Consider the following 27,114-nt stretch of genomic DNA (forward strand, 5'->3'; position numbering starts at 1 on the left):
GCAGCGGCGCAGGCCACAGGCGGGACGCTATAACAGCGGCGCCACAGACCTCCAGCAGCGGCGTAAAGGCTATAACAGCAGGCCACAGACCATGGCGAATGCGGGAGGCTATAACAGCAGCTCCGGCACGGCGCCGGACAGGCGAATGTAACAGGCTATAACAGCAGGCCACAGACCATGGGAATGTAAAGCGCCCGGACAGGCGGGAGGCTCCGGCAGCAGCGCCACAGGCGGGAGGCTCCGGCAGCGAATGTAAGCACCTAGAACAGACAGAGCCACAGCCTGGTGAATGGAGCTGCTATAACAGCAGCGCCACAGACCATGAGCGGCGCCGGAAGGCGGGAGGCTCCGGCAGCGGCGCCGGACAGACTCAGTGGCGAATGTAAAGGCTATAACAGCGGGCCACAGACCATGGGAATGTAAGGCTATAACAGCAGGCCACAGACCAGCGGCGAATGTAAAGGCTATAACAGGCGGAACGCTCCGGCAGCGGCGCAGGACCAGGCGGGAACCTGCAGGGAGGAGACTGAGAACAGCCTGGTGCGTGGGGCTGCCACAGGAACTACAGGCTGGGGAGACTTTCAGGAGGCTTGGTGTTAGGAGGCCTGAAAGACCGGGCTGTGGGGAGCACTGGAGCTCTGGTGCGCAACCTTGGCACCACTTCCCCAGGCTGGACAACTACTCGGCCACAGACCCTCATGCAGGCACAGGTTGAACCGGGCTGTGGGTAAGCAGGAGATCTAGTGCCACACGACCTCTCCCCTGGGCTCCATCCCACAGTTGCCCGGTAACAGCGGCCAGGCAGAGGACGCACTGCACCCTCCCAGCGCCCGGAACAGCACGCAGAGCCGGCGCCTATAACCTGGACCAAGACTGCATGGGAGACCCGTGAGCAGGCACCATAACAGCCCTGGCTCAATGCCCACACTCATGGCAATCTCGGGGGCTGCCCTATAGCGCACCGGCCACAGACCATGGGAATGCGCTAAAGGCTATAACAGGTGCCTGACCAGTGGCGCTGCTCATAATAAGCACGAGGCCAGCTCAGGTCTGCTACCTGGCTTAGTACCACACCTCGTGTGCCCCCAAAAACAGGGCCACCTCTCGACCTGTGCACTGCCGTGCTGGCTCTCATAACCGCCGATCAGCTTTCGCTGCCTCCAGCTCTGCTTTGGGGCTGCGATTTTCCCAGCCCGTGCCCAGGGTCCCTCTCCGTTCAGTATCTGCTCCCATGTCCAGGAGTCCTGTGATGGTGGCCTCTGTTGTTGATGCTGCTGCTGCTGTCGTCGCTGTCCTTTACCACGCAGCAGGCCACAGACCATGGGATTCTGTAAAGCCTCCTCTTCTTCCGAACAGCAGGCCACAGACCATGGTAATTTTCCATGGTACTTTTTAATACTATCAGGTACACATGAACAAACTAACAAAACAAAAATGTGAAAACTCATAACAGTCCTATCTGGTGCCACAGACCAGAGACATGGAAACAATCACCCACAAACACACAGCAGAAACCCAGGCCACCTAAGTATGATTCTCAATCAGAGACAACTAATGACACCTGCCTCTGATTGAGAACCATGGGAATGTAAATAACCAAAACATAGAAAAACAAACATAGACTACCCACCCAACTCACGGGAATACTAACTAAACACAAAACACAGAAAATAAAGGTCAGACCATGACAGAATGTAAAGCCTATAACAGCAGGCCACAGACCATGGGAATGTAGAGCCTATAACAGCAGGCCACAGACCATGAGAATGTAAAGGCTATAACAGCAGGCCACAGACCATGGGAATGTAAAGGCTATAACAGCAGGCCACAGACCATGGGAATGTAAAGGCTATAACAGCAGGCCACAGACCATGAGAATGTAAAGGCTATAACAGCAGGCCACAGACCATGGGAATGTAAAGCCTATAACAGCAGGCCACAGACCATGGGAATGTAAAGGCTATAACAGCAGGCCACAGACCATGGGAATGTAAAGCCTATAACAGCAGGCCACAGACCATGGGAATGTAAAGCCTATAACAGCAGGCCACAGACCATGAGAATGTAAAGGCTATAACAGCAGGCCACAGACCATGGGAATGTAAAGGCTATAACAGCAGGCCACAGACCATGGGAATGTAAAGCCTATAACAGCAGGCCACAGACCATGGGAATGTAAAGGCTATAACAGCAGGCCACAGACCATGGGAATGTAAAGCCTATAACAGCAGGCCACAGACCATGGGAATGTAAAGGCTATAACAGCAGGCCACAGACCATGGGAATGTAAAGCCTATAACAGCAGGCCACAGACCATGGGAATGTAAAGGCTATAACAGCAGGCCACAGACCATGGGAATGTAAAGGCTATAACAGCAGGCCACAGACCATGGGAATGTAAAGGCTATAACAGCAGGCCACAGACCATGGGAATGTAAAGCCTATAACAGCAGGCCACAGACCATGGGAATGTAAAGGCTGAAGCCTGTGTCAAAGTAATTTTGACACAGTTTTTGCATTGTGACGTCATCATCTTTGCTGATGCACAAAGAAAGTCAAATGCAATTGAATTTGCATGCAACATCCAATCCTTTCATAAAATATTTGTTTATACAAAAGTTTGATAATTGTAATGGTGATATAGACAAAATGCTGGCTGTACAATTTAGCTACCTCGCCAAAATGTTGCCTATTTGCTAACCATGTTATACCAAGCTAGCTAGCCTACTTCCTGTGAAACTGGATAATTATAGAAATTAATATTAAACATTTAGGTACATACAAGGATCTTATATTGGTTGAAAGCTTAAATTCTTGTTAATCTAACTGTACTGTCCGATTTACAGTAGCTATTACAACGAAAACATGCCATGTGATTGTTTGAGGACGGCGCCCCACATCAAAATATTTTTACACCGGCACAGGTTTCATACATTCCCAAATAGCGATTAAATATTCACTTACTTTGTGAAAATCTTCCTCTAATTCGTCATCCAAAGGGTCCCAGCTATAACATGTAGTGTTGTTTTGTTAGATAAAATCCTTCTTTATATCCCAAAAGTCTGTTTAGTTGGCGCCATCGATTTGAGTAATCCACTCGTTCAACATGCAGAGAAAGGAATCCGAACATCTACTACTAAACTCTCCCTCCTTTTAAGTGAAAGGAACCAAATGAGCCGACTCTTTTATGTGAAAGGAACCAAATGAGCCGACTCTTTTATGTGAATGGAACCAAATGAGCCGACTCTTTTATGTGAAAGGAACCAAATGAGCCGACTCTTTTATGTGAATGGAACCAAATGAGCCGACTCTTTTAAGTGAAAGGAACCAAATGAGCCGACTCTTTTAAGTGAATTGAGCCAAATGAGCCGACTCTTTTATGTGAAAGGAACCAAATGAGCCGACTCTTTTAAGTGAATTGAGCCAAATGAGCCGACTCTTTTATGTGAAAGGAACCAAATGAGCCGACTCTTTTAAGTGAATTGAGCCAAATGAACCGACTCTTTTAAGTGACTTGAGCCAAATGAGCCGACTCTTTTATGTGAAAGGAACCAAATGAGCCGACTCTTTTATGTGAAAGGAACCAAATGAGCCGGCTTACCGAAAAGACTTGGAATGCCCATCACTAACACACTGAACAACCCAGATGCAACTGTATTGCAAACAACATAAATTGCATTCAGCTTTGAGGAACATCGGCTTAATAACAGCGGAATCAATCACCAGGGTTCAACCTATCCCCTACAAAGTGCACTACTGTTGACCAGAGCCCCGTGGGCCTTGCCGTGCAAGACCCTATAGTTTCTGGTCAACATAAATCCAATACATTGGAAATACGGTACAATTTTTTGCGACGACATCCCGGCACAGAGTTGAGGTACTGTAGGTGTCACATGCATTGATGTGAGAGCTGGGACCTTTTCTCAGTTGTGTCATCGGGAAACCTGAGCTCGAGTGTAGGCGAATTAATATGTGCTGACCGCAGATCAACAGCTGCCCAGGACCAGTTTAGGGTCAAAGGCAGCCAGGAGACAGATAGCTAAAAAAGCAGGATCCACAATCCAGAGATACACCCCCTCAGCTTGTACTGTTTCTATACACCCCCTCAGCTTGTACTGTTTCTATACACCCCCTCAGCTTGTACTGTTTCTATACACCCCCTCAGCTTGTACTGTTTCTATACACCCCTCAGCTTGTACTGTTTCTATACACCCCTCAGCTTGTACTGTTTCTATAAACCCCTCTGCTTGTACTGTTTCAGTTGTACTGTTTCTATACACCCCTCAGCTTGTACTGTTTCTACACCCCTCTGCTTGTACTGTTTCTATACACCCCTCAGCTTGTACTGTTTCTATAAACCCCTCAGCTTGTACTGTTTCTATACACCCCCTCAGCTACTGTTTCTATACACCCCTCAGCTTTTACTGTTTCTATACACCCCCTCTGCTTGTACTGTTTCTATACACCCCTCAGCTTGTACTGTTTCTATACACCCCCTCAGCTTGTACTGTTTCTATAAACCCCCTCAGCTTGTACTGTTTCTATACACCCCTCAGCTTGTACTGTTTCTATACACCCCTCAGCTACTATACACCCCCTCTTGTACTGTTTCTATACACCCCCTCTGCTTGTACTGTTTCTATACACCCCTCAGCTTGTACTGTTTCTATACACCCCCTCAGCTTGTACTGTTTCTACACCCCCTCACTATTTCTATACATCCCCTCAGCTTGTACTGTTTCTATACACCCCTCAGCTTGTACTGTTTCTATACACCCCCTCACTACTGTTTCTATACACCCCTCATTGTACTGTTTCTATAAACCTCCTAGGCAGTGGACAGTATACTGTAGTCCACGATACCATACACACTACTATACTATATACATTTACATTTACATTTAAGTCATTTAGCAGACGCTCTTATCCAGAACTCTACTATACTCTAGTCCACGATACTATACACACTACTATACTATATACTCTACTATACTCTAGCCCACGATACTATACACACTACTATACTATATACTCTACTATACTCTAGTCCACGATACCATACACACTACTATACTATATACTCTACTATACTCTAGTCCACGATACTATACACACTACTATACTATATAATCTACTATACTCTACCATAGACTACTCCACTATATACTGCACTCTAATATACCCCACTATACTATAATCTACTATACTATACTCTAGTCCACGATACTATACACACTACTATACTATATACTCTACTATACTCTAGTCCACGATACTATACACACTACTATACTATATACTCTACTATACTCTACCATACACTACTCCACTATATACTGCACTCTAATATACTATACTCTAGTCCATGATACTATACACACTACTATACTATATACTCTGCTATACTCTACCATACACTACTCCACTACATACTGCACTCGAATATACTCCACTATACTATAATCTACTATACTCCACTCCACTCTACTATGCTATACTGTATACTCTACTATACACCATGCTAGACTCTGTATACTCTACTATACAATACTCCACTATATACTGTACACTAATATACTCCACTATACTATACTCTACTATATACCTTACTGCTATACTCTGCTACTTTTAGTTAGTGTGTGTTTGCTGTTGCAAGAGAAGAAGTTGTGTGGCTGACAGACTTTCACATGATGTTCCTAAAGGAAGTGTGTGTGTTGTGATGTGCAACGCCTTTTCTGTGCAGGACTAGGACTACTTGTCATCCGAACTTTCACCCCGACTCTTTAATTCAACAAGACTTATTTATCTGAGTTCTTCATGTCTGCCCTGTTTTAATACATTATTAATGTGAGATGAGTGATTGGCCTCGGCCGGCCGGCCTGCGGTCCACGGCAGCTGGTCCAAACCCAGGGACATAAGCTCTGTCCCTAATGTCACCCTATTACCTCGGGACCAATAGGGCTCTGGTCAAAAGTAGTGCACTATATAGGGAACAGGATGCCAATTGGGACGAATCCCAGACTTACAGTTTGTTCTTTCATGTACAGCCTGGTGTGTTTCAGAGAGGTAAGGGGTGGGAAATCGCCCATAAAACCTTTACTGCTCATCATTTGTGATGATAGGCTCTCCCTCAACCCTCTGCTCTGTCTCTCTCTCCACCCTCTGCTCTGTCTCTCCCTCTGCTCTGTCTCTCCCTCCGCTCTCTACTTTGTCTCTCCCTCCACCCTCTGCTCTGTCTCTCCCTCCACCCTCTGCTCTGTCTCTCCCTCCACCCTCTGCACTGTCTCTCTCTCCACCCTCTGCTCTGTCTCTCCCTCCACCCTCTGCTTTGTCTCTCTCTCCACCCTCTGCTCTGTCTCTCTCTCCACCCTCTACTCTGTCTCTCCCTCCACCCTCTGCTCTGTCTCTCTCCCTCCACCCTCTGCTCTGTCTCTCTCTCCACCCTCCACCCTCTGCTCTGTCTCTCCCTCCACCCTCCACTCTGTCTCTCCATCTCCTCTGTCTCTCTCCCTGCACGCTCTGCTCTGTCTCTCCCTCCACCCTCTGCTCTGTCTCTCTCCCTCCACCCTCCACTCTGTCTCTCCCTCTGCTCTGTCTCTCTCCATGCACGCTCTGCTCTGTATCTCCCTCTGCTCTGTCTCTCTCCCTGCACGCTCTGCTCTGTCTCTCCCTCTGCTCTGTCTCTACCTCCACCCTCTGCTCTGTCTCTCCCTCTGCTCTGTCTCTCTCCCTGCACGCTCTGCTCTGTCTCTCCCTCTGCTCTGTCTCTCCCTTCACCCTCTGCTCTGTCTCTCACTCTGCTCTGTCTCTCCCTCTGCTCTGTCTCTCTCCCTGCACCCTCTGCTCTGTATCTCCCTCCACCCTCTGCTCTGTCTCTCCCTCCACCCTCCACTCTGTCTCTCCAGCGTATCTGCTCTCAGAAAGAGGCAAGACGTGTGACCAGTGTCCCCTCACTGGAGCGTGAATACTGGCTGTCCACCCCCTCGTCCCTTTCCTCCCCCTCCCACTCATCCTCCGCCTCCTCCCTTTCCTCCCCATCCCACTCATCCTCCGCCTCCTCCCTTTCCTCCTCCTCCCCCTCCCACTCATCCTCCGCCTCCTCCCTTTCCTCCTCCTCCCCTTTCCACTCATCCAAATATCATAAATCTGGTTCCAGCTGCAGAGGTGAACTGGTTTCTGACCCTGTGTTTGTGTGTGTCTGTACGTAATTATCACCACTCTTCTGCACCACACAGGTATATATTTCTAGCTGTCCCTCTACACTGCAACCAAAGACAATGACGACAGACATACAGTATTTATAAAAAAAGAGATGGGTTTGTACAGCAGTCATGTCTATGTATCACCTCCACCTACTGTTACACAGCACCAGATGCATTATACAGACTCATCCTCACTTGCTGGAGAAACCTGATATGAAATATTGTTCATATGAACACCATTGGAACTCTAGGCTACACACTGCAAGGCATCTCTAAAGTGCTCTTTGCTTTTAGTATTATCATCCCTGACTGACTGTTCCTATTACTCCTCTGTCTACTTTCAGCTGAATAGAAAATAACGGCCATTTAATTTGGCTCAAGGTTTTCAATTTGTTTTTGTTGTTTTTTTACCCATTGGTGAATGTACGGTGAAAGCTCTCTCTCTCTCTCTCTCTCTCTCTCTCTCTCTCTCTCTCTCTCTCTCTCTCTCATTCTCTCTCTCTCTCTCTCTCTCTCTCTCTCTCTCTCTCTCTCTCTCTCTCTCTCTCTCTCTCTCTCTCTCTCTCTCTCTCTCTCTCTCTCTCTCTCTCTCTCTCTCTCTCTCTCTCTCTCTCTCTCTCTCTCTCTCTCTCTCTCTCTCTCTCTCTCTCTCTCTCTCTCTCTCTCTCTCTCTCTCTCTCTCTCTCTCTCTCTCTCTCTCTCTCTCTCTCTCTCTCTCTCTCTCTCTCTCTCTCTCTCTCTCTCTCTCTCTCTCTCTCTCTCTCTCTCTCTCTCTCTCTCTCTCTCTCTCTCTCTCTCTCTCTCTCTCTCTCTCTCTCTCTCTCTCTCTCTCTCTCTCTCTCTCTCTCTCTCTCTCTCTCTCTCTCTCTCTCTCTCTCTCTCTCTCTCTCCTCTCTCTCTCTCTCTCTCTCTCTCTCTCTCTCTCTCTCTCTCTCTCTCTCTCTCTCTCTCTCTCTCTCTCTCTCTCTCTCTCTCTCTCTCTCTCTCTCTCTCTCTCTCTCTCTCTCTCTCTCTCTCTCTCTCTCTCTCTCTCTCTCTCTGTGAGAGGGAAGCAGGACTTAGAGTGCAACCCAATTTGAGCTGATTTTCTGTGTCCACCATAGTAAGGACATTCAGAGAAGAGAACAGGTACAGTATACTACTGTATACTATTTACTGTACTACACTATATGCAGCTGTTTCAATAGACATTTGTAAAGTTAATCACTGTATGTATTGTACTGCATGAATATGTTTTGTAGCTGCACAACTACTTTTTGTAGAATTGCAAGGCTGCCACATGCAGGTGGAAGGACAGCTATATTCACTCTGGAGCAAGAGGCCGTTATAGTTGGCCTGGTCCTTCAAGATAATGCAATACGACTCAGAGAAAATCCAGGAACGAGTGATACAAGACAACACACACTTCCAGGGAATCAACAGTTTGAGCATTTCCACAATAGACCGTGTCCTCCATCGTAACAGGATGCGAATGAAACACGTATACAGACCTTTAGAGCGCAACTCACCAAGGGTGAAAGAACTGCGAGCTCAGTATGTGCAAGTAAGTGTACATTCAGAAACATTTACTGTAATCCAGATTGTCTACAGTACTAACACATACTATGAGATTGACATTACTCTTCAGTACGTACAATGTATGTGAATCAGAAGCCTAATTGTACTCTACAGTATAGCACTGTCTCTGTACGACTTACAAAATCCTACATACAGTATATTGTATTTCTACACAGACAATATTTGACTTGGAATCCTTGGACAGACCCCATGAGTTCATCTCTGTCAGTGAAGCAGGCTTCAATCTAACAAAGAGTAGAAGGAGAGGCTGTGATTGGACAGACCCCAAGAGTTCATCTCTGTCGGTGAAGCAGGCTTCAATCTATCAAAGAGGAGAAGGAGAGGCTGTGATTGGACAGACCCCATGAGTTCATCTCTGTCGATGAAGCAGGCTTCAATCTAACAAAGAGTAGAAGGAGAGGCTGTGATTGGACAGACCCCATGAGTTCATCTCTGTCGGTGAAGCAGGCTTCAATCTAACAAAGAGTAGAAGGAGAGGCTGTGATTGGACAGACCCCAAGAGTTCATCTCTGTCGGTGAAGCAGGCTTCAATCTATCAAAGAGGAGAAGGAGAGGCTGTGATTGGACAGACCCCATGAGTTCATCTCTGTCGATGAAGCAGGCTTCAATCTAACAAAGAGGAGAAGGAGAGGCTGTGATTGGACAGCGGGTCATTATTGAAGTCCCCGGTCAACGAGGTGGCAATGTCACAATCTGTGCTGCTATCAGCAACCATGGTGTACTACATCACCATGTTACACCCGGCCCATATAACACCCAGCACCTTCTAAGATTTATTGCCAATCTAAGAGATATTTTACTTGAGCAGCAGGGTCAAGAGCTAAATGAGAATCCCATTCCCACCTATGTGATAGTGTGGGACAATGTCAGTTTCCACCGAGCTGCTCAGGTAAGGATATGGTTTAACATCAATGGGCAGTTTATGAACTTGTACCTCCCTCCATACTCGCCTTTCCTGAATCCGTTTGAGGAGTTGTTCTCCTCTTGGAGATGGAACGTGTATGATAGACAACCCTACACCAGAGTAAATCTGCTGCAAGCCATGGATTTAGCCTGTGGTGATATAGGTGAGGAATCATGTCAGGGCTGGATACGGCACACAAGAGGCTTCTTCCCCCGTTGCCTCAGGAGGGACAATATTGCTTGTGATGTTGACGAAGTGGCCTGACCCAGCCCAAAGACAAGAAGAAGCACATTGAGCACATGTTTACTCCTTTGATTTTTATCCCTTTTAGTATTGTATACTGTAGTACAGTGCATTGTAGGCTGTATACTGTACAATGGACAAATTGTATGGCCCTGAACATTGTGCTTTCCATTTATTAACAGTACTGACTGCTCAATAGATTTTGACTGGTTGCAGGTTCATATCAACAAAGAACAACAATTACAGGATCACAGAGACAAAGGACCGGTTTGTGAGATGCAGGGTGCAGTACTGTAAAAATAGGGGTACAAGGAGGAGGAAGAACAAAAAACTAAATTGCAAAGAGCAAAGCAGAGTAGTAATTTCTGATCAATTTTGAGCTACTATGATAGAACATGTTCTCGTTCATCAATGACGGAAAAATATGACTATTTTTTTAGATTAAAAATGTACTTCTCCCTGAGAATTGTATGTTTTGAACAATGTGTTTTCTATTTTTCGGTGTATTGTTTACTGACTGCTTGAGAGTGTATATCATTTTGATCACTTTGTTTATGATTTGAGTGCAGTGTTTGATTTTGAACACAGGTAAACCTGTTTTGAGGCGAATGTTTCATTTTGCGAGAAGAGTCAGAGGTTATGTAAATAGTGCTTGAAGATGAGGTTTTGTGTTTAATGTTGCCAGAGGAGTCAGAGGTTATGTAAATAGTGCTTGAAGATGAGGTTTTGTGTTTAATGTTGCCAGAGGAGTCAGAGGTTATGTAAATAGTGCTTGAAGATGAGGTTTTGTGTTTAATGTTGCCAGAGGAGTCAGAGGTTATGTAAATAGTGCTTGAAGATTAGGTTTTGTGTTTAATGTTGCCAGAGGAGTCAGAGGTTATGTAAATAGTGCTTGAAGATGAGGTTTTGTGTTTCATTTGGCCAGAGGAGTCAGAGGTTATGTAAATAGTGCTTGAAGATGAGGTTTTGTGTTTCATTTTGCCAGAGGAGTCAGAGGTTATGTAAATAGTGCTTGAAGATGAGGTTTTGTGTTTCATTTTGCCAGAGGAGTCAGAGGTTATGTAAATAGTGCTTGAAGATGAGGTTTTGTGTTTAATGTTGCCAGAGGAGTCAGAGGTTATGTAAATAGTGCTTGAAGATGAGGTTTTGTGTTTCATTTTGCCAGAGGAGTCAGAGGTGATGTAAATAGTGCTTGAAGATGAGGTGATGTAAATAGTGCTTGAAGATGAGGTTTTGTGTTTCATTTTGCCAGAGGAGTCAGAGGTTATGTAAATAGTGCTTGAAGATGAGGTTTGTGTTTCATTTTGCCAGAGGAGTCAGAGGTTATGTAAATAGTGCTTGAAGATGAGGTTTTGTGTTTCATTTTGCCAGAGGAGTCAGAGGTTATGTAAATAGTGCTTGAAGATGAGGTTTTGTGTTTAATGTTGCCAGAGGAGTCAGAGGTTATGTAAATAGTGCCTGAAGATGAGGTTTTGTGTTTAATGTTGCCAGAGGAGGCAGAGGTTATGTAAATAGTGCTTGAAGAGGAGGTTATGTAAATAGTGCCTGAAGATGAGGTTATGTAAATAGTGCTTGAAGAGGAGGTTTTGTGTTTAATGTTGCCAGAGGAGTCAGAGGTTATGTAAATAGTGCTTGAAGATGAGGTTTTGTGTTTAATGTTGCCAGAGGAGTCAGAGGTTATGTAAATAGTGCTTGAAGATGAGGTTTTGTGTTTAATGTTGCCAGAGGAGTCAGAGGTTATGTAAATAGTGCTTGAAGGTTTTGTGTTTAATGTTTGCAGGAAATGGAGCAAGGTTTCAGAAATTGTGTTTTAGCGATTGAGAAAAACTGGAAGTACATTTGTTTATAGAGTACATTGACAGGAACGGCCTGATCCTAGATCAGTACTCCTACTCGGAGACATTTCATTGACACATATCTGATATCTAAGACCATGACAGGTCTTCTATCTCCCGATCTACAGCACAACGAAATATCTAAATTACAGGGACAAAGCAGTGAAGATCTATATTAATATATAACACATAGGAATATTGACATTCATGTGTTTCATTCTGTGTTGTTCACATTGGATTCGTCTTAGTTGTGGAAAATCTTGAAGAACATCATGGCCTTAATGACCATGTAGTCTTAAAATCTCCACCCCGGCACAGCCAGAAGAAGACTGGTCACCCCTCAGAGACGGGTTCCTTTCTAGGTTTCTACAAGTTTTTCCTAGCCACCGTGCTTCTAAATCTGCACTGCTTGCTGTTTGGGGTTTTAGGCTGGGTTTCTGTACAGCACTTTGTGACATCAGCTGATATAAACGGCCTTATATATATATAAACGTGATTTGATTCGTATCAGACATGGACTACAATAGAGTCAAATGCTATCATCAACGGCCACTGTTTTCTATCCAACTATGTCAGTATTGACAAAAAGCTCTTACAAAGCACTCAGTACAATACTGATTAATGAACCAGTCGGGGTACGTTTAAAAAAAATGCAATAAACATTGATTAGAGACAGATCGGACTCACTTCTTTTTGGGAAAATGATACAGATTATTATATTAGATTATATATTTTATTCCTCATATAGCATTGCCGTTTATTTCCGTTGACTCACTGCAGAGGGACATATTCTATATTTAATCTCTATTTATGACACACACTGAGAAAGGCTGTCCTAATCCAGTCTGTTGAAGATTCCTCTGCACTTCTAAAAGCGTGTGTGTGTGTGTGTGTGTGTGTGTGTGTGTGTGTGTGTGTGTGTGTGTGTGTGTGTGTGTGTGTGTGTGTGTGTGTGTGTGTGTGTGTGTGTGTGTGTGTGTGTGTGTGTGTGTGTGTGTGTGTGTGTGTGTGTGTGTGTGTGTGTGTGTGTGTGTGTGTGTGTGTGTGTGTGTGTGTGCGTGCGTGCGTGCGTGCGTGCGTGCGTGCGTGCGTGCGTGCGTGCGTGCGCGCGCGTGTGTGTGTGTGTGTGTGTGCGCGCGTGCTGTGTTTCTGTAATGTCATGACCAGGGCAAGACTTGGGCCAATGTCGACATGAAATCGGGTAGTAAAAGTACTTGTCATATCATGACGACCCTGCAGAGAAAACCTGTATGAGTAGGCTACCCTGCCGCCTCTACACTCTAACCACTAGGCTACCCTGCCGCCTCTACACTCTAACCACTAGGCTACCCTGCCGCCTCTACACTCTAACCACTAGGCTACCCTGCCGCCTCTACACTCTAACCACTAGTCTACCCTGCCGCCTCTACACTCTAACCACTAGGCTACCCTGCCGCCTCTACACTCTAACCACTAGGCTACCCTGCCGCCTCTACACTCTAACCACTAGGCTACCCTGCCGCCTCTACACTCTAACCACTAGGCTACCTGCCACCTCTACACTCTAACCACTAGGCTCCCTACCGCCTCTACACTCTAACCACTAGGCTACCCTGCCGCCTCTACACTCTAACCACTAGGCTACCTGCCACCTCTACACTCTAACCACTAGGCTACCCTGCCGCCTCTACACTCTAACCACTAGGCTACCCTGCCGCCTCTACACTCTAACCACTAGGCTACCCTGCCGCCTCTACACTCTAACCACTAGGCTACCCTGCCGCCTCTACACTCTAACCACTAGGCTACCCTGCCGCCTCTACACTCTAACCACTAGGCGACCCTGCCGCCCTCTACACTCTAACCACTAGGCTACCCTGCCGCCTCTACACTCTAACCACTAGGCTACCCTGCCGCCTCTACACTCTAACCACTAGGCTACCCTGCCGCCTCTACACTCTAACCACTAGGCTACCTGCCGCCTCTACACTCTAACCACTAGGCTACCCTGCCGCCTCTACACTCTAACCACTAGGCTACCCTGCCGCCTCTACACTCTAACCACTAGGCTACCCTGCCGCCTCTACACTCTAACCACTAGGCTACCCTGCCGCCGCCAAAGGACGGAAATGTATTGTGGCAAGCAGTCAATGCTCAACAATTCTTAATGCAATCGAGGGGGAAAAACACTGTTGAAAGCAGTTTTGTCAAATGTCATGTGTGATGTACTGAAACATGTACTATGTGTTAATTAGTTTAGATGTAAAATGACAAATAGCCAATGGGATTTGTATGCAGGGGGTTGAGTTATTTGAATTAACAAATGAGAATGGGGTTTCCGTTCTTGCATTGAAGTGATTGGATTAGGAGATGCAATAGGAGGTCAAAGTTCAATGGTGTATTGTGGGAGTTGGGCTGAAGACACTGTAGAGATTAGCGGGACTCTAATGTGTTAAGGAGAACATTGAATCAATCTGTTCTTTACTTATAAGTACGCTTCGGAGTCTTCAGTAAAAGAACCAAGCATCTTAGGATGCAACAGACTGTATTTTGAAAGCAGTTTTGGTCTTTGTTTTAAAAATTTTAAAAACAAGAGGGGGGTCCCCAGTTACAGTGGGGCAAAAAAAGTATTTAGTCAGCCACCAACTGTGCAAGTTATCCCACTTAAAAAGATGAGAGAGGCCTGTAATTTTCATCATAGGTAAACTTCAACTATAACAGACAAAATGAGAGAGAAAAAAATCCTGAAAATCACATTGTAGGATTTTTAATGAATTTATTTGCAAATTAGGATTCCTCCAATGGCATTGAGGAGTACACCTCATCAGTCATTGGCTTCATCAATAAGTGCATCGATGACGTCGTCCCCAGAGTGACCGTACGTACATACCCCAACCAGAAGCCATGGATTACAGGCAACATTCACACTGAGCTAAAGGTTAGAGCTGCAGCTCCTTTAAAAGGTTACACAGCTGCACCATCGAGAGCATCCTGACCGGTTGCATCACTGCCTGGTTAGGCAACTACTCGGCGTCCGACCGCAAGGAATCGAGAGCATCCTGGCGGGCTGTATCACCGCCTGGTACGGCAACTGAGATAGAAGCTGAAAAACTGCTTCTATCTCAAGGCCATCAGACTGTTAAACAGCCATCACTAACAGTGAATGGCTGCTGCCAACACACTGACACTGACTCAACTCCAGCCACTTTAATAATGGGAATTGATGGGAAATTATGTAAAATATCATTCTACAAAAAAATGATGCAAGAGCACTGGAATTGGTCAAACTCTCAGTTTAATACCAAAATATCCTCTTTCCCTAAAAGCACGATGGTCTTGTCTTTCTTAAAGGGAAGGTTAACTTTGCCCCAGACAGCCGGTCTGAGATTGACTTCTATTTCTGTCATGGGATTGTTGTTGTTGCTTTAACCCCTGAATGTAGTGAAGTAAACGTCGTCAAAAATATAACTAAAAGTACAGATACCCTCCAAAACTTTACTTAAGTACTTTACACGACTGGTTTCATATGAGGCGACAGTACTTTTGATTGTTCACAATTCATTTATGATTATCCATAACATAGACATGTTCAGACACGCCTTCTAATCTTACTTACTTACTTTCCTAGGTCTCTTTCCTCCTGCCCTTGCTTCCTTTCCTTTAGTTATTTCCTAAATTATTTTCCTATATTCTGTTCCTTCTTTCCTGTCCTAGCTCCCATTCATTTGTTTTTTTTTACAGTCCACCCACATTTTAAACAAATGTGCTTTTGTCCACCTCTAGTTCACCCGATTCCTCAAGACTATGTAAGATCTTGGGCCCAGCAGACACCACCACAACAAAACATAGGTATTCCTCAGACACTCTCTTTCTCCATTAAATCCCTCGTATGTTTCAGAACCAGCTGGTGGAGGGAGAGATGGACACACCCTTTCAAATGAGGGAGTTTTTGATTGGCAAAAGATTTCTCATAATATTACAAAATGTCCCATCACGACACAAATAGCTTCCTGCAATGCGGCATTGCAACAATTTGTGTTCTTGTTTTTTTCCGGAAGAATCCGATACCATCTAAAATGGCGTCTGAGGAATGTGGAGTCGGTTGTGATTGACGTGGTTGCGTCTGGAAGGAGGGAGAAAGAGGTGAGCCACAAGCGTTGCGTCACCTGTGCCATGATGGACTTTGGGAAAGGGGTGTATTTGAGGTTGGAGAATTGTATGGAGTGAGGATGGTATGTGCCAGTTGGTCAAAATCAAATCAAATTTTATTGGTCACATACACATGGTTAGCAGATGTTAATGCGAGTGTAGCGAAATGCTTGTGCTTCTAGTTCCGACCATGCAGTAAAATCTAACAAATAATCTAACAATTTCACAACAACTGCCTTATACACACAAGTGTATAGGAATTAATAAGAATATGTACGTATAAATATATGGATGAGCGATGGCCGAACGGCATAGGCAAGATGCAGTAGATGGTATAGAATACTGTATATACATATGATATGAGTAATGTAGGGTATGTAAACATTATATAAAGTGGCATTGTTTAAAGTGGCCAGTGATACATTTATTACATCCAATTTTTTATTATTAAAGTGGCTAGAGATGAGTCAGTATGTTGGCAGCAGCCACTCAATGTTAGTGATGGGAGAGATGGGGAGGGAGAGATGGGGAGGGAGAGATGGGGAGGGAGAGATGGGGAGGGAGAGATGGGGAGGGTGAGATGGGGAGGGAGAGATGGGGAGGGTGAGATGGGGAGGATGAGATGGGGAGGGAGAGATGGGGAGGGAGAGATGGGGAGGGTGAGATGGGGAGGATGAGATGGGGAGGGAGAGATGGGGAGGGAGAGATGGGGAGGGTGAGATGGGGAGGATGAGATGGGGAGGGAGAGATGGGGAGGGAGAGATGGGGAGGGAGAGATGGGGAGGGTGAGATGGGGAGGATGAGATGGGGAGGGAGAGATGGGGAGGGAGAGATGGGGAGGGAGAGATGGGGAGGATGAGATGGGGAGGGTGAGATGGGGAGGATGAGATGGGGAGGGAGAGATGGGGAGGGAGAGATGGGGAGGGTGAGATGGGGAGGATGAGATGGGGAGGGAGAGATGGGGAGGATGAGATGGGGAGGGAGAGATGGGGAGGGAGAGATGGGGAGGGAGAGATGGGGAGGAGAGATGGGGAGGATGAGATGGGGAGGATGAGATGGGGAGATGGGAGAGATGGGGAGGATGAGATGGGGAGGGGAGATGGGGAGGATGAGATGGGGGGGAGATGGGGAGGGAGAGATGGGGAGGATGAGATGGGGAGGATGAGATGGGGAGGATGAGATGGGGAGGGTGAGATGGGGAGGGTGAGATGGGGAGGATGAGATGGGGAGGATGAGATGGGGAGGATGAGATGGGGAGGGTGAGATGGGGAGGATGAGATGGGGAGGGAGAGATGGGGAGGATGAGATGGGGAGGGAGAGATGGGGAGGGAGAGATGGGGAGGATGAGATGGGGAGGGTGAGATGGGGAGGATGAGATGGGGAGGATGAGATGGGGAGGGAGAGATGGGGAGGGAGAGATGGGGAGGATGAGATGGGGAGGATGAGATGGGGAGGGAGAGATGGGGAGGGAGAGATGGGGAGGGAGAGATGGGGAGGATGAGATGGGGAGGATGAGATGGGGAGGATGAGATGGGGAGGATGAGATGGGGAGGGAGAGATGGGGAGGGAGGATGGGGAGGAGAGATGGGGAGAGATGGAAGAGGGAGAGATGGGGAGGGAGAGATGGGGAGGGAGAGATGGGGAGGATGAGATGGGGAGGATGAGATGGGGAGGGAGAGATGGGGAGGAAGAGATGGGGTGGAAGAGATGGGGTGGAAGAGGGAGAGATGGGGAGGATGAGATGGGGAGGGAGAGATGGGGAGGGAGAGATGGGGAGGATGTGTTTATCTGACACCAAGGATAGACATCTTCCCTATCTCTCCTTCCAGCAGCTTGGGAATTATATACAAACCCTATCAACACCAGGTAGAATTGTTATTATAACTGTTATTATTAATGAATTGTTATTCATTGAACTGATGGTGTGCTTTGTTAAAATGTTGTCTCGCTGCTCCTACCTATACTGGGCATAGAAATAATTCATACAATAAAACAGTTGCAAAAGTCTGAAATGAAATACCGAAATCAATGAATAGCCAGTTTGCACTGTTCTGTGAAGGGAGTAGCCTGTAAACCAGTGAGCTTCCCATGTGAAGGGAAAACAGGAAGGGGAAGGGAAAACAGGAAGCGGAAGGGAAAACAGGAAGGGGAAGGGAAAACAGGAAGGTAAAAGGGGAAACAGGAAGGTAGAAGGGTTCACAGGAAGGTAAATGGGGAAACAGGAAGGTAGAAGGGGAAACAGGAAGGGGAAGGGGACAGTTTACCAACATGTCTTTACCATGTACGCTGTCTCTATGGACGAGATATGACAGCAGTCCATGTTTTTGTTTACCTGACTAATGTTTTCAAATGCTTTAAACGTTTTAGCCTCTGTGGCACAAATCCAATTCAAGTCGATGGTACTTATTATAGCACTTATTATTTTTCATGTTCCATGTTACAACTTGTAATGAACCAGATTTTTCGATTGACTTCATCCTCAACTGCTCTTCTGTTTAAGAGCAGCTGAATATACACCAAACAAAACTCAACACTACCGTTCAAAAGTAAGAGGTCACTTGTTTTTGAAAGAAAAGCAATTTTTTTGGTCCATTCAAATGACATCAAATTGATCAGAAATACAGTGTAGACATTCTTAATGTTATAAATGACTATTGTAGATGGAAACGTCTGATTTTAAATGGAATATCTACATAGGCGTACAGAGGCCCATTATCAGCAACCATCACTCCTGTGTTCGTTAGACGAGTTGAGTTTCTGGAGCATCAGCATTTGTGGGTTCAATTACAGGCTACTCCCTTCACAGAACAGTGCAAACTGGCTATAACCAGAATAGAAAGAGGAATGAGAGGCCCCGGTGCACAACTGAGCAAGCGGACAATTGTCTAGTTTGAGAAACAGACACCTCACAAGTCCTCAACTGGCAGCTTCATGAAATAGTACCAGCAAAAGACCAGTCTCAACGTCAACAGTGAAGAGGCGACTCCGGGAGGCTGCTCTTCTAGGCAGAGTTCCTCTGTCCAGTCTCAACGTCAACAGTGAAGAGGCGACTCCGGGAGGCTGACCTTCTAGGCAGAGTTCCTCTGTCCAGTGTCAACGTCAACAGTGAAGAGGCGACTCCGGGAGGCTGACCTTCTAGGCAGAGTTCCTCTGTCCAGTCTCAACGTCAACAGTGAAGAGGCGACTCCGGGAGGCTGACCTTCTAGGCAGAGTTCCTCTGTCCAGTCTCAACGTCAACAGTGAAGAGGCGACTCCGGGAGGCTGACCTTCTAGGCAGAGTAGCAAAGAAAAAGCCATTTCTCAGACTGGCCAATTATAAGAAAATATTAAGATGGACAAAAGAACACAGCCATATCTCAGACTGGACAATTATAAGAAAATATTAAGATGGACAAAAGAACACAGCCACTGGACAGAGGAACTCTGCCTAGAAGGCCAGCATCCCGGAGTTGCCTCTTCACTGTAGACGTTGAGACTTTTTCCTCCAAACATAACGATGGACATTATGGCCAAAAAGTTATATTTTTGTTTCATCAGACCAGAGGACATTTCTCCAAAAAGTATGATCTTTGTCCCCATGTGCAGATGCAAACCGTAGTCTGACTTTTTTATGGCGGTTTTGGAGCAGTGGCTTCTTCCTTGCTGAGCGGCCTTTCAGGTTATGTTGATATAGGACTGGTTTTACTGTGGATATAGTGTGGATATATATACTCCCTCAAATATACTCCCTCAAAACTTGAGACATCTGTGGCATTGACTTGTGTAACAAAACTGCACATTTTAGTTTGGCCTTTTATTGTCCCCAGCACAAGGTGCACCTGTGTAATGATCATGCTGTTTAATCAGCTTCTTGATATGCCACACCTGTCAGGTGGATAGATTTTCTTGGCAAAGGGTAAATGCTCACTAACAGGGATGTAATCAAATTTGTGCACAACATTTGAGAGAAATACAGTTTTTGTGCGTATGGAACATTTCTGGGAACTCTTATTTCAGCTCATGAAACATGGGACCAAAACTTTGCATGTTGCATTCATATTTTTGTTCAGTGTAATTCGGGTTAGCTGGTTTAATACAGTCAGCTTTTGGGCCAGAAGAAGTATGTGGCCCACAGCTGGGCCGGAATAACCACCACTTTCAAAACACTTTGGTAGAACCTAAAAGTCCCAAGCAGCCATCTACACTTCCTCTAAGTTGACACACTTGCACACTATCCTGTTGTAATATTCACACACACACACACACACACACACACACACACACACACACACACACACACACACACACACACACACACACACACACACACACACAGACACAGACAGAGACAGACACACACACACAGACAGAGACACACACACACACAGAGACACACACACAGACAGAGACACACAGACAGAGACACACACACACAGACACACACACACACACATTTTGGATTTTAAAAAAACACTTTAGACTCACTTCTGTTGTACCTGTCACAGTTTCCTTCCATTTTCCCAAGCAGACACAGTTACCATGACAAAATAACACCTACATCCAAAGCTGAGCTATTCCATGGATGTCAGATTCATACCTCTTCTTTCCTTAGAACGTGTTATGGAGAAGGTCCGAAGGCCCAATACCCCTCATCAGTTATGGAGAAGGTCCGAAGGCCCAATACCCCTCATCAGTTATGGAGAAGGTCCGAAGGCCCAATACCCTCATCAGTTATGGAGAAGGTCCGAAGGCCCAATACCCCTCATCAGTTATGGAGAAGGTCCGGATAGGCCCAATACCCTCATCAGTTATGGAGAAGGTCCGAAGGCCCAATACCCTCATCAGTTATGGAGAAGGTCCGATATATGAGGCCCAATACCCTCATCAGTTATGGAGAAGGTCCGAAGGCCCAATACCCTCATCAGTTATGGAGAAGGTCCGAAGGCCCAATACCCCTCATCAGTTATGGAGAAGGTCCGAAGGCCCAATACCCCTCATCAGTTATGGAGAAGGTCCGAAGGCCCAATACCCCTCATCAGTTATGGAGAAGGTCCGAAGGCCCAATACCCCTCATCAGTTATGGAGAAGGTCCGAAGGCCCAATACCTCCATCAGTTATGGAGAAGGTCCGAAGGCCCAATACCCCTCATCAGTTATGGAGAAGGTCCGAAGGCCCAATACCCCTCATCAGTTATGGAGAAGGTCCGAAGGCCCAATACCCCTCATCAGTTATGGAGAAGGTCCGAAGGCCCAATACCCCTCATCAGTTATGGAGAAGGTCCAAGGCCCAATACCCCTCATCAGTTATGGAGAAGGTCCGAAGGCCCAATACCCTCATCAGTTATGGAGAAGGTCCGAAGGCCCAATACCCCTCATCAGTTATGGAGAAGGTCCGAAGGCCCAATACCCCTCATCAGTTATGGAGAAGGTCCGAAGGCCCAATACCCCTCATCAGTTATGGAGAAGGTCCTTTTGGCCCAATACCCCTCATCAGTTATGGAGAAGGTCCGAAGGCCCAATACCCCTCATCAGTTATGGAGAAGGTCCGAAGGCCCAATACCCCTCATCAGTTATGGAGAAGGTCCGAAGGCCCAATACCCCTCATCATCAGTTATGGAGAAGGTCCGAAGGCCCAATACCCCTCATTTCCATTTAATATATCTTGTTCATGTTGCTGCCGTCTAAAAAGACACCAGGTTCAAATTTTGAAGCAAAATCCTGTCACAACAAAGTGTGTTTTAGTTGAGTTTTTGTTGTTGTATTTTTTTCTGCAAGAGAAGCATTTTCTTACCCTGACAAACAACAACAAGGGTATTGACTGAACAGAGAAGCCAAAAAGGTACACACTACACATTACACATTACACATTACACATCAGAGAATCACACACACACACACACACACACACACTACACATGACATACTACACATCAGAGAATCACATACTACACATTACATACATTACATACTACACATCAGAGAACCACACACTACACATTACATACTACACATCAGAGAATCACACACACACACTACACACTAAACATTACATACTACACATCAGAGAATCACACACACACACTACACACTACACATTACATACTCAGAGACACATCAGAGAATCACACACTACACATTACATACTACACACTACACATTACATACTACACATCAGAGAATCACACACTACACATTACATACTACACATTACATACTACACATCAGAGAATCACACACTACACATTACATACTACACATCAGAGAATCACACACTACACATTACACATGACATACTACACACTACACATTACATACTACACATTACATACTACACATTACATACTACACATCAGAGAATCACACACTAAACATTACATACTACACATCAGAGAATCACACACACTACACATTACATACTACACATCAGAGAATCACACACTAAACATTACATACTTCACATCAGAGAATCACACACACACACACACACTACACATTACACACTACACACTACATACTACACATCAGAGAATCACACACTACACATGACACACTACACATCAGAGAATCACACACTACACACTACACACTACACATTACATACTACACATTACACATTACATACTACATCCTTCACATCAGAGAATCACACACTACACATTACATACTACACACTACACATTACATACTACACATCAGAGAATCACACACTACACATGACACATTACATACTACACATTACATACTACACATCAGAGAACCACACACTACACATTACATACTACATCCTTCACATCAGAGAATCACACACTACACATTACATACTACACACTACACATTACATACTACACATCAGAGAATCACACACTACACATTACATACTACACATCAGAGAATCACACACTACACATTACATACTACACATCAGAGAATCACACACTACACACACACTACACATTACATACTACACATCAGAGAATCACACACTACACATTACATACTACACATCAGAGAATCACACACTACACATTACATACTACACACTACACATTACATACTACACATCAGAGAATCACACACTACACATTACATACTACACACTACACATTACATACTACACATCAGAGAATCACACACTACACATTACATACTACACATCAGAGAATCACACACTACACATGACATACTACACATCAGAGAACCACATACTACATACTACATACTACACATCAGAGAACCACACACTACACATTACATACTAAATCCTACACATCATAGAATCACACACACACACACACACTACACATTACATACTACACATCAGAGAACCACACACTACATATTACATACTACACATCAGAGAATCACACACACACACACACACACACACACACACACACACACACACACACACACACATACACACACACACACACACACACACACTACACATTACATACTACACATCAGAGAATCACATACTACACATGACATACTACACATCAGAGAATCACACACTACACATGACATACTACACATCAGAGAATCACACACACACACACACACACACACACACACACACACACACACACACACACACACACACACACACACACACACACACACACACACACACACACACTACACACACACTACACATTACATACTACACATCAGAGAATCACACACTACACATTACACACTACACACTACACATGACATACTACACATCAGAGAATCACACACTACACACTACACACTACACATGACATACTACACATCAGAGAATCACACACACACACACTACATACAACATATCAGAGAACCACACACACACACACACTACACTGTACCCTCTTACCAGCCCTGCTTCTGCCATCACAAATTCCACTGCTGTCCAAGTAACTCTTTAGAGGCTCTAATACATTGTGCTTTAATTACGTGTCTAATTCAGCCACAGACAGGTGCTTTGAAGGGCCAAGTCCCTTGTGTCCTCAGAGAGGGCACTCTGATATGGCTCTATGCCACAGACAGGTGCTTTGTGCTCTGAGTCCTATAAGGCCATTGTCTTGGTGTCTCCGTGGCCCCCAGGGTCCCACTGGGTGAGTGGGGGCCTAGTGTCCCATTGGTTGTAAATGGACCATTGATAAAATAAGCTGCTGCCACTGTGTACTCATTAATTATTCACAGTGGACTCCACCCACACTCCATTATGTAAATGTCACCTCAACGACGCGAGCCTTCAGGGACGGGCAGATTTTTTTAAAACAATTTAAACCCCAAAAATGATCAGTTTCTGTTGGGCAGTAATGGACAACTAAAGGGAATCGGCCCAATCACACTCAGCATGTTGTATGAATGGATGTGTCTGTTTGTAGCCTAGGAACAGAAATATCCTATACTCTTGGTCTACAATTAACAGAAAGTAGGCTGAGCAGATTTGTAAATATTACCCATATTTGCTTCAGTGATGTACTACTACTACTACTGTGTGTGAATTCATGTACAGGATGTGGTTTTATTTTCATTTTTATTTCCGTACGCATCATCCTTATTGAATCAGAAAATGGCTAATGCATCTAACAAGTCATGTGTAAAAAAATAACATAGTGTTCGCAAGATAAGTATAGGACACAACCCAGTTCCTGCTACATTTTGTGTCACTATGCCATGAATCAGAGCTGATGCTAACGAATAATGATCCGGCCTCTATCATTAATTGCAGCCCGTTGGCCTTGCATAATCCTGAGCGTAATACAAAGCTCAACTTCTTTTCCTACCACCTCCTTTCCTCTTTCAAATCACCAGGCTGACATGTTGTGTCAATCCTTCATCAATTTGTTTGAGGCACTTAAAGCAATACTAAAAACGGCAATAAGAAGACCAGTTCTGTCCCGGTAATGGTCAACTTGACTTCAGTACATTGGTCGATATTGAACATTTCAAAAACAAACTTGATTACGAAACTATTTTTGAAGCATATCATTTTGACAAGGGGGTTGTAGAATTATTTTATTAGTGAACTCTCTGTCAGCTTTTTTTTGCAATGAGAGTTCTTACACTATATGTAAAAAAAAAAAGTATGTGGACACCCCTTCAAATGAGTGGATTCAGCTATTTCAGGCACACCCTTTGCAGACAGCTGTATAAAATCGAGCACACTGCCATGCAATCTCCATAGACAAACACTGGCAGTAAAATGGCCTTACTGAAGAGCTCAGTGACTTTCAACAGTGGCACCGTCGTAGGATGCCACCTTTCCAACTAGTCAGTTTGTCATTGAGCCAAGTCACAGATTTAGCTGTGATGTGAAGGCGAATAATAATCAGCCCAGAGCCAGACCCGGCTGTGACAGGACAGGCTTGGTGTGGGATAGGACAGGAGCAGATGGTCTTTGACAACCAGGAGAGAACCTGGAAATGTAGTGGAGGCATGAGTCTCTGTTTTTAATAATGCAGCATACAGGAGGAGCTGCTGTACCTGACAGTGACACTGTCTGTCTGCCTGTCTGTGTTTGGTCTGTCTATCTGCCAGTCTGTGTTTGGTCTGTCTATCTGCCTGTCTGTGTTTGGTCTGTCTATCTGCCAGTCTGTGTTTGGTCTGTCTATCTGCCAGTCTGTGTTCGGTCTGTCTATCTGCCTGCCTGTGTTTGGTCTGTCTATCTGCCTGTCTGTGTTCGGTCTGTCTATCTGCCTGCCTGTGTTCGGTCTGTCTATCTGCCTGCCTGTGTTTGGTCTGTCTATCTGCCTGTCTGTGTTTGGTCTGTCTATCTGTCTGTCTGTGTTTGGTCTGTCTATCTGCCAGTCTGTTTAGTTTGTGTTGGTAAAGCCTCTCAGTATCTCCTCTACCTCCAGCTGACTCTCAGTATCTCCTCTACCTCCAGCTGACTCTCATCACCTATAGAGAGCAAGCAAGAGCGGATCTGCGGGTTCACATAACAGTCCTACAGCTTTTCTTTGAGAGACCAAAATTATAATAGTTCCCTTGTTGACAAGAAATAACACTGTCGAGGATATGACACAATTTACAAGTTCACTGCGAACTAAGTGATTGAAACGGACAACAACAGGTTTTCCATCTGTGCAGAGCAAAGTATTTAATTTGGCTATTGTGTTTACTCCATTAGATGCGGGAACATCTGGACATAGTAGAGTTGCCTAGCAGGCAATTTGAAGCGTTTTACTTTGTCACTGTGAATGTAAACACGTTTCTTATCATACCTGTGACATCTGAGGTCGGAGGTTGATCTCTTTGAGGTTGATGGACTGGGGTCGGAGGTTGTTGAGAAGTTGACACAGGAGCACTCCATCTCGGAGGGTCTGAGCCAGGTCGAATACCTGAGCAGACTCCCATGTTACCCGATGGTCGGGTGGAAGCACCTTGCAGTTGATCAGCCATAATGCGCACTGCCTCCAATTCTCCATTTAGGTTTGAGATCAAACAAATCTTACGCGACAAATAGGAATCCTATTGGAGTATAATCAATAGAACGCACTAATAAAACATTGTGTCCATTCTCAATTTGTCATATAAACGATGAAAACGAAACTCGGTATAGTAGCAGGATTTAATTCTACTCCTCTCCGTTTCATAACAGAAATAAAAGTAAATTGGAAGACGCTAGGCTACTGTCTGTAGGCTACGTGTACTCTGTCCATTGATGACTGAATTGTTACATTGCTGACAGTAACGGCAACACTGTCCATGCGCTCTCCCTCCCTAGCTGTCTTTCGCTCTGTCTACAGGGCTAAACTACCACCCGCCTCTCCTCTTCCGTTTGCCACTCATACAGAATGTTCCGTGTACACTGCGTTAGGCTATTACATTGATATTAGCGTTGTCACCTCATAAGTGACAGTTCGACATTTACTGGCAGGGGGTTTTGCATTTGCCTCCCAAGCCAAGGTGCTTTGGTACTTACCTTATGCACAATGTTTTTCTGCAAGCTAACTTTTATTATAAACTGGTTGGTTCGAGCCCTGAATGCTGATTGGCTGACAGCTGTTATATAACCCTGGTTTGACAAAACATCATTTTTGTTAGTATAATAAGGCACCTTGGGGGGTTGTATATGGCCAATATACCACGGCTAAGGTCTGTATCCAGGCAGTCCGCGTTGCATTGTGTGTAACAGTATAACTTTAGACCGTCCCCTCGCCCATACCCGGGACCCTCTGCACACATCAACAACTGACACCCACGAAGCATTGTTACCCATCGCTCCACAAAAGCCTCTGAGAGGGGAACTA

At 45.2% G+C, this 27,114-nt stretch overlaps 1 protein-coding gene across 3 annotated transcripts in view; it reads right to left on the reverse strand.

Moving 5' to 3' along the window:
• Positions 1 to 26,634, reverse strand: part of LOC118372903 (guanine nucleotide exchange factor VAV3-like) — a 257,830-nt gene extending 231,196 nt beyond the window's left edge. The window contains exon 1 of one of the 3 annotated variants that reach the window (XM_052499406.1): positions 26,086 to 26,627. In XM_052499406.1, the coding sequence (XP_052355366.1) occupies positions 26,086 to 26,289 (204 nt within the window). In that variant the 5' untranslated portion in view covers positions 26,290 to 26,627. Of the gene's footprint in view, positions 1 to 26,085 lie in introns of all 3 variants that reach the window. The other 2 variants (XM_052499404.1, XM_052499407.1) reach the window with 2 other exon arrangements.
• Between the last annotated feature and the right edge of the window lie 480 nt (positions 26,635 to 27,114).

This window comes from Oncorhynchus keta, chromosome 4 (assembly GCF_023373465.1).
Source record: "Oncorhynchus keta strain PuntledgeMale-10-30-2019 chromosome 4, Oket_V2, whole genome shotgun sequence".
Lineage (NCBI taxonomy): Eukaryota > Metazoa > Chordata > Actinopteri > Salmoniformes > Salmonidae > Oncorhynchus > Oncorhynchus keta.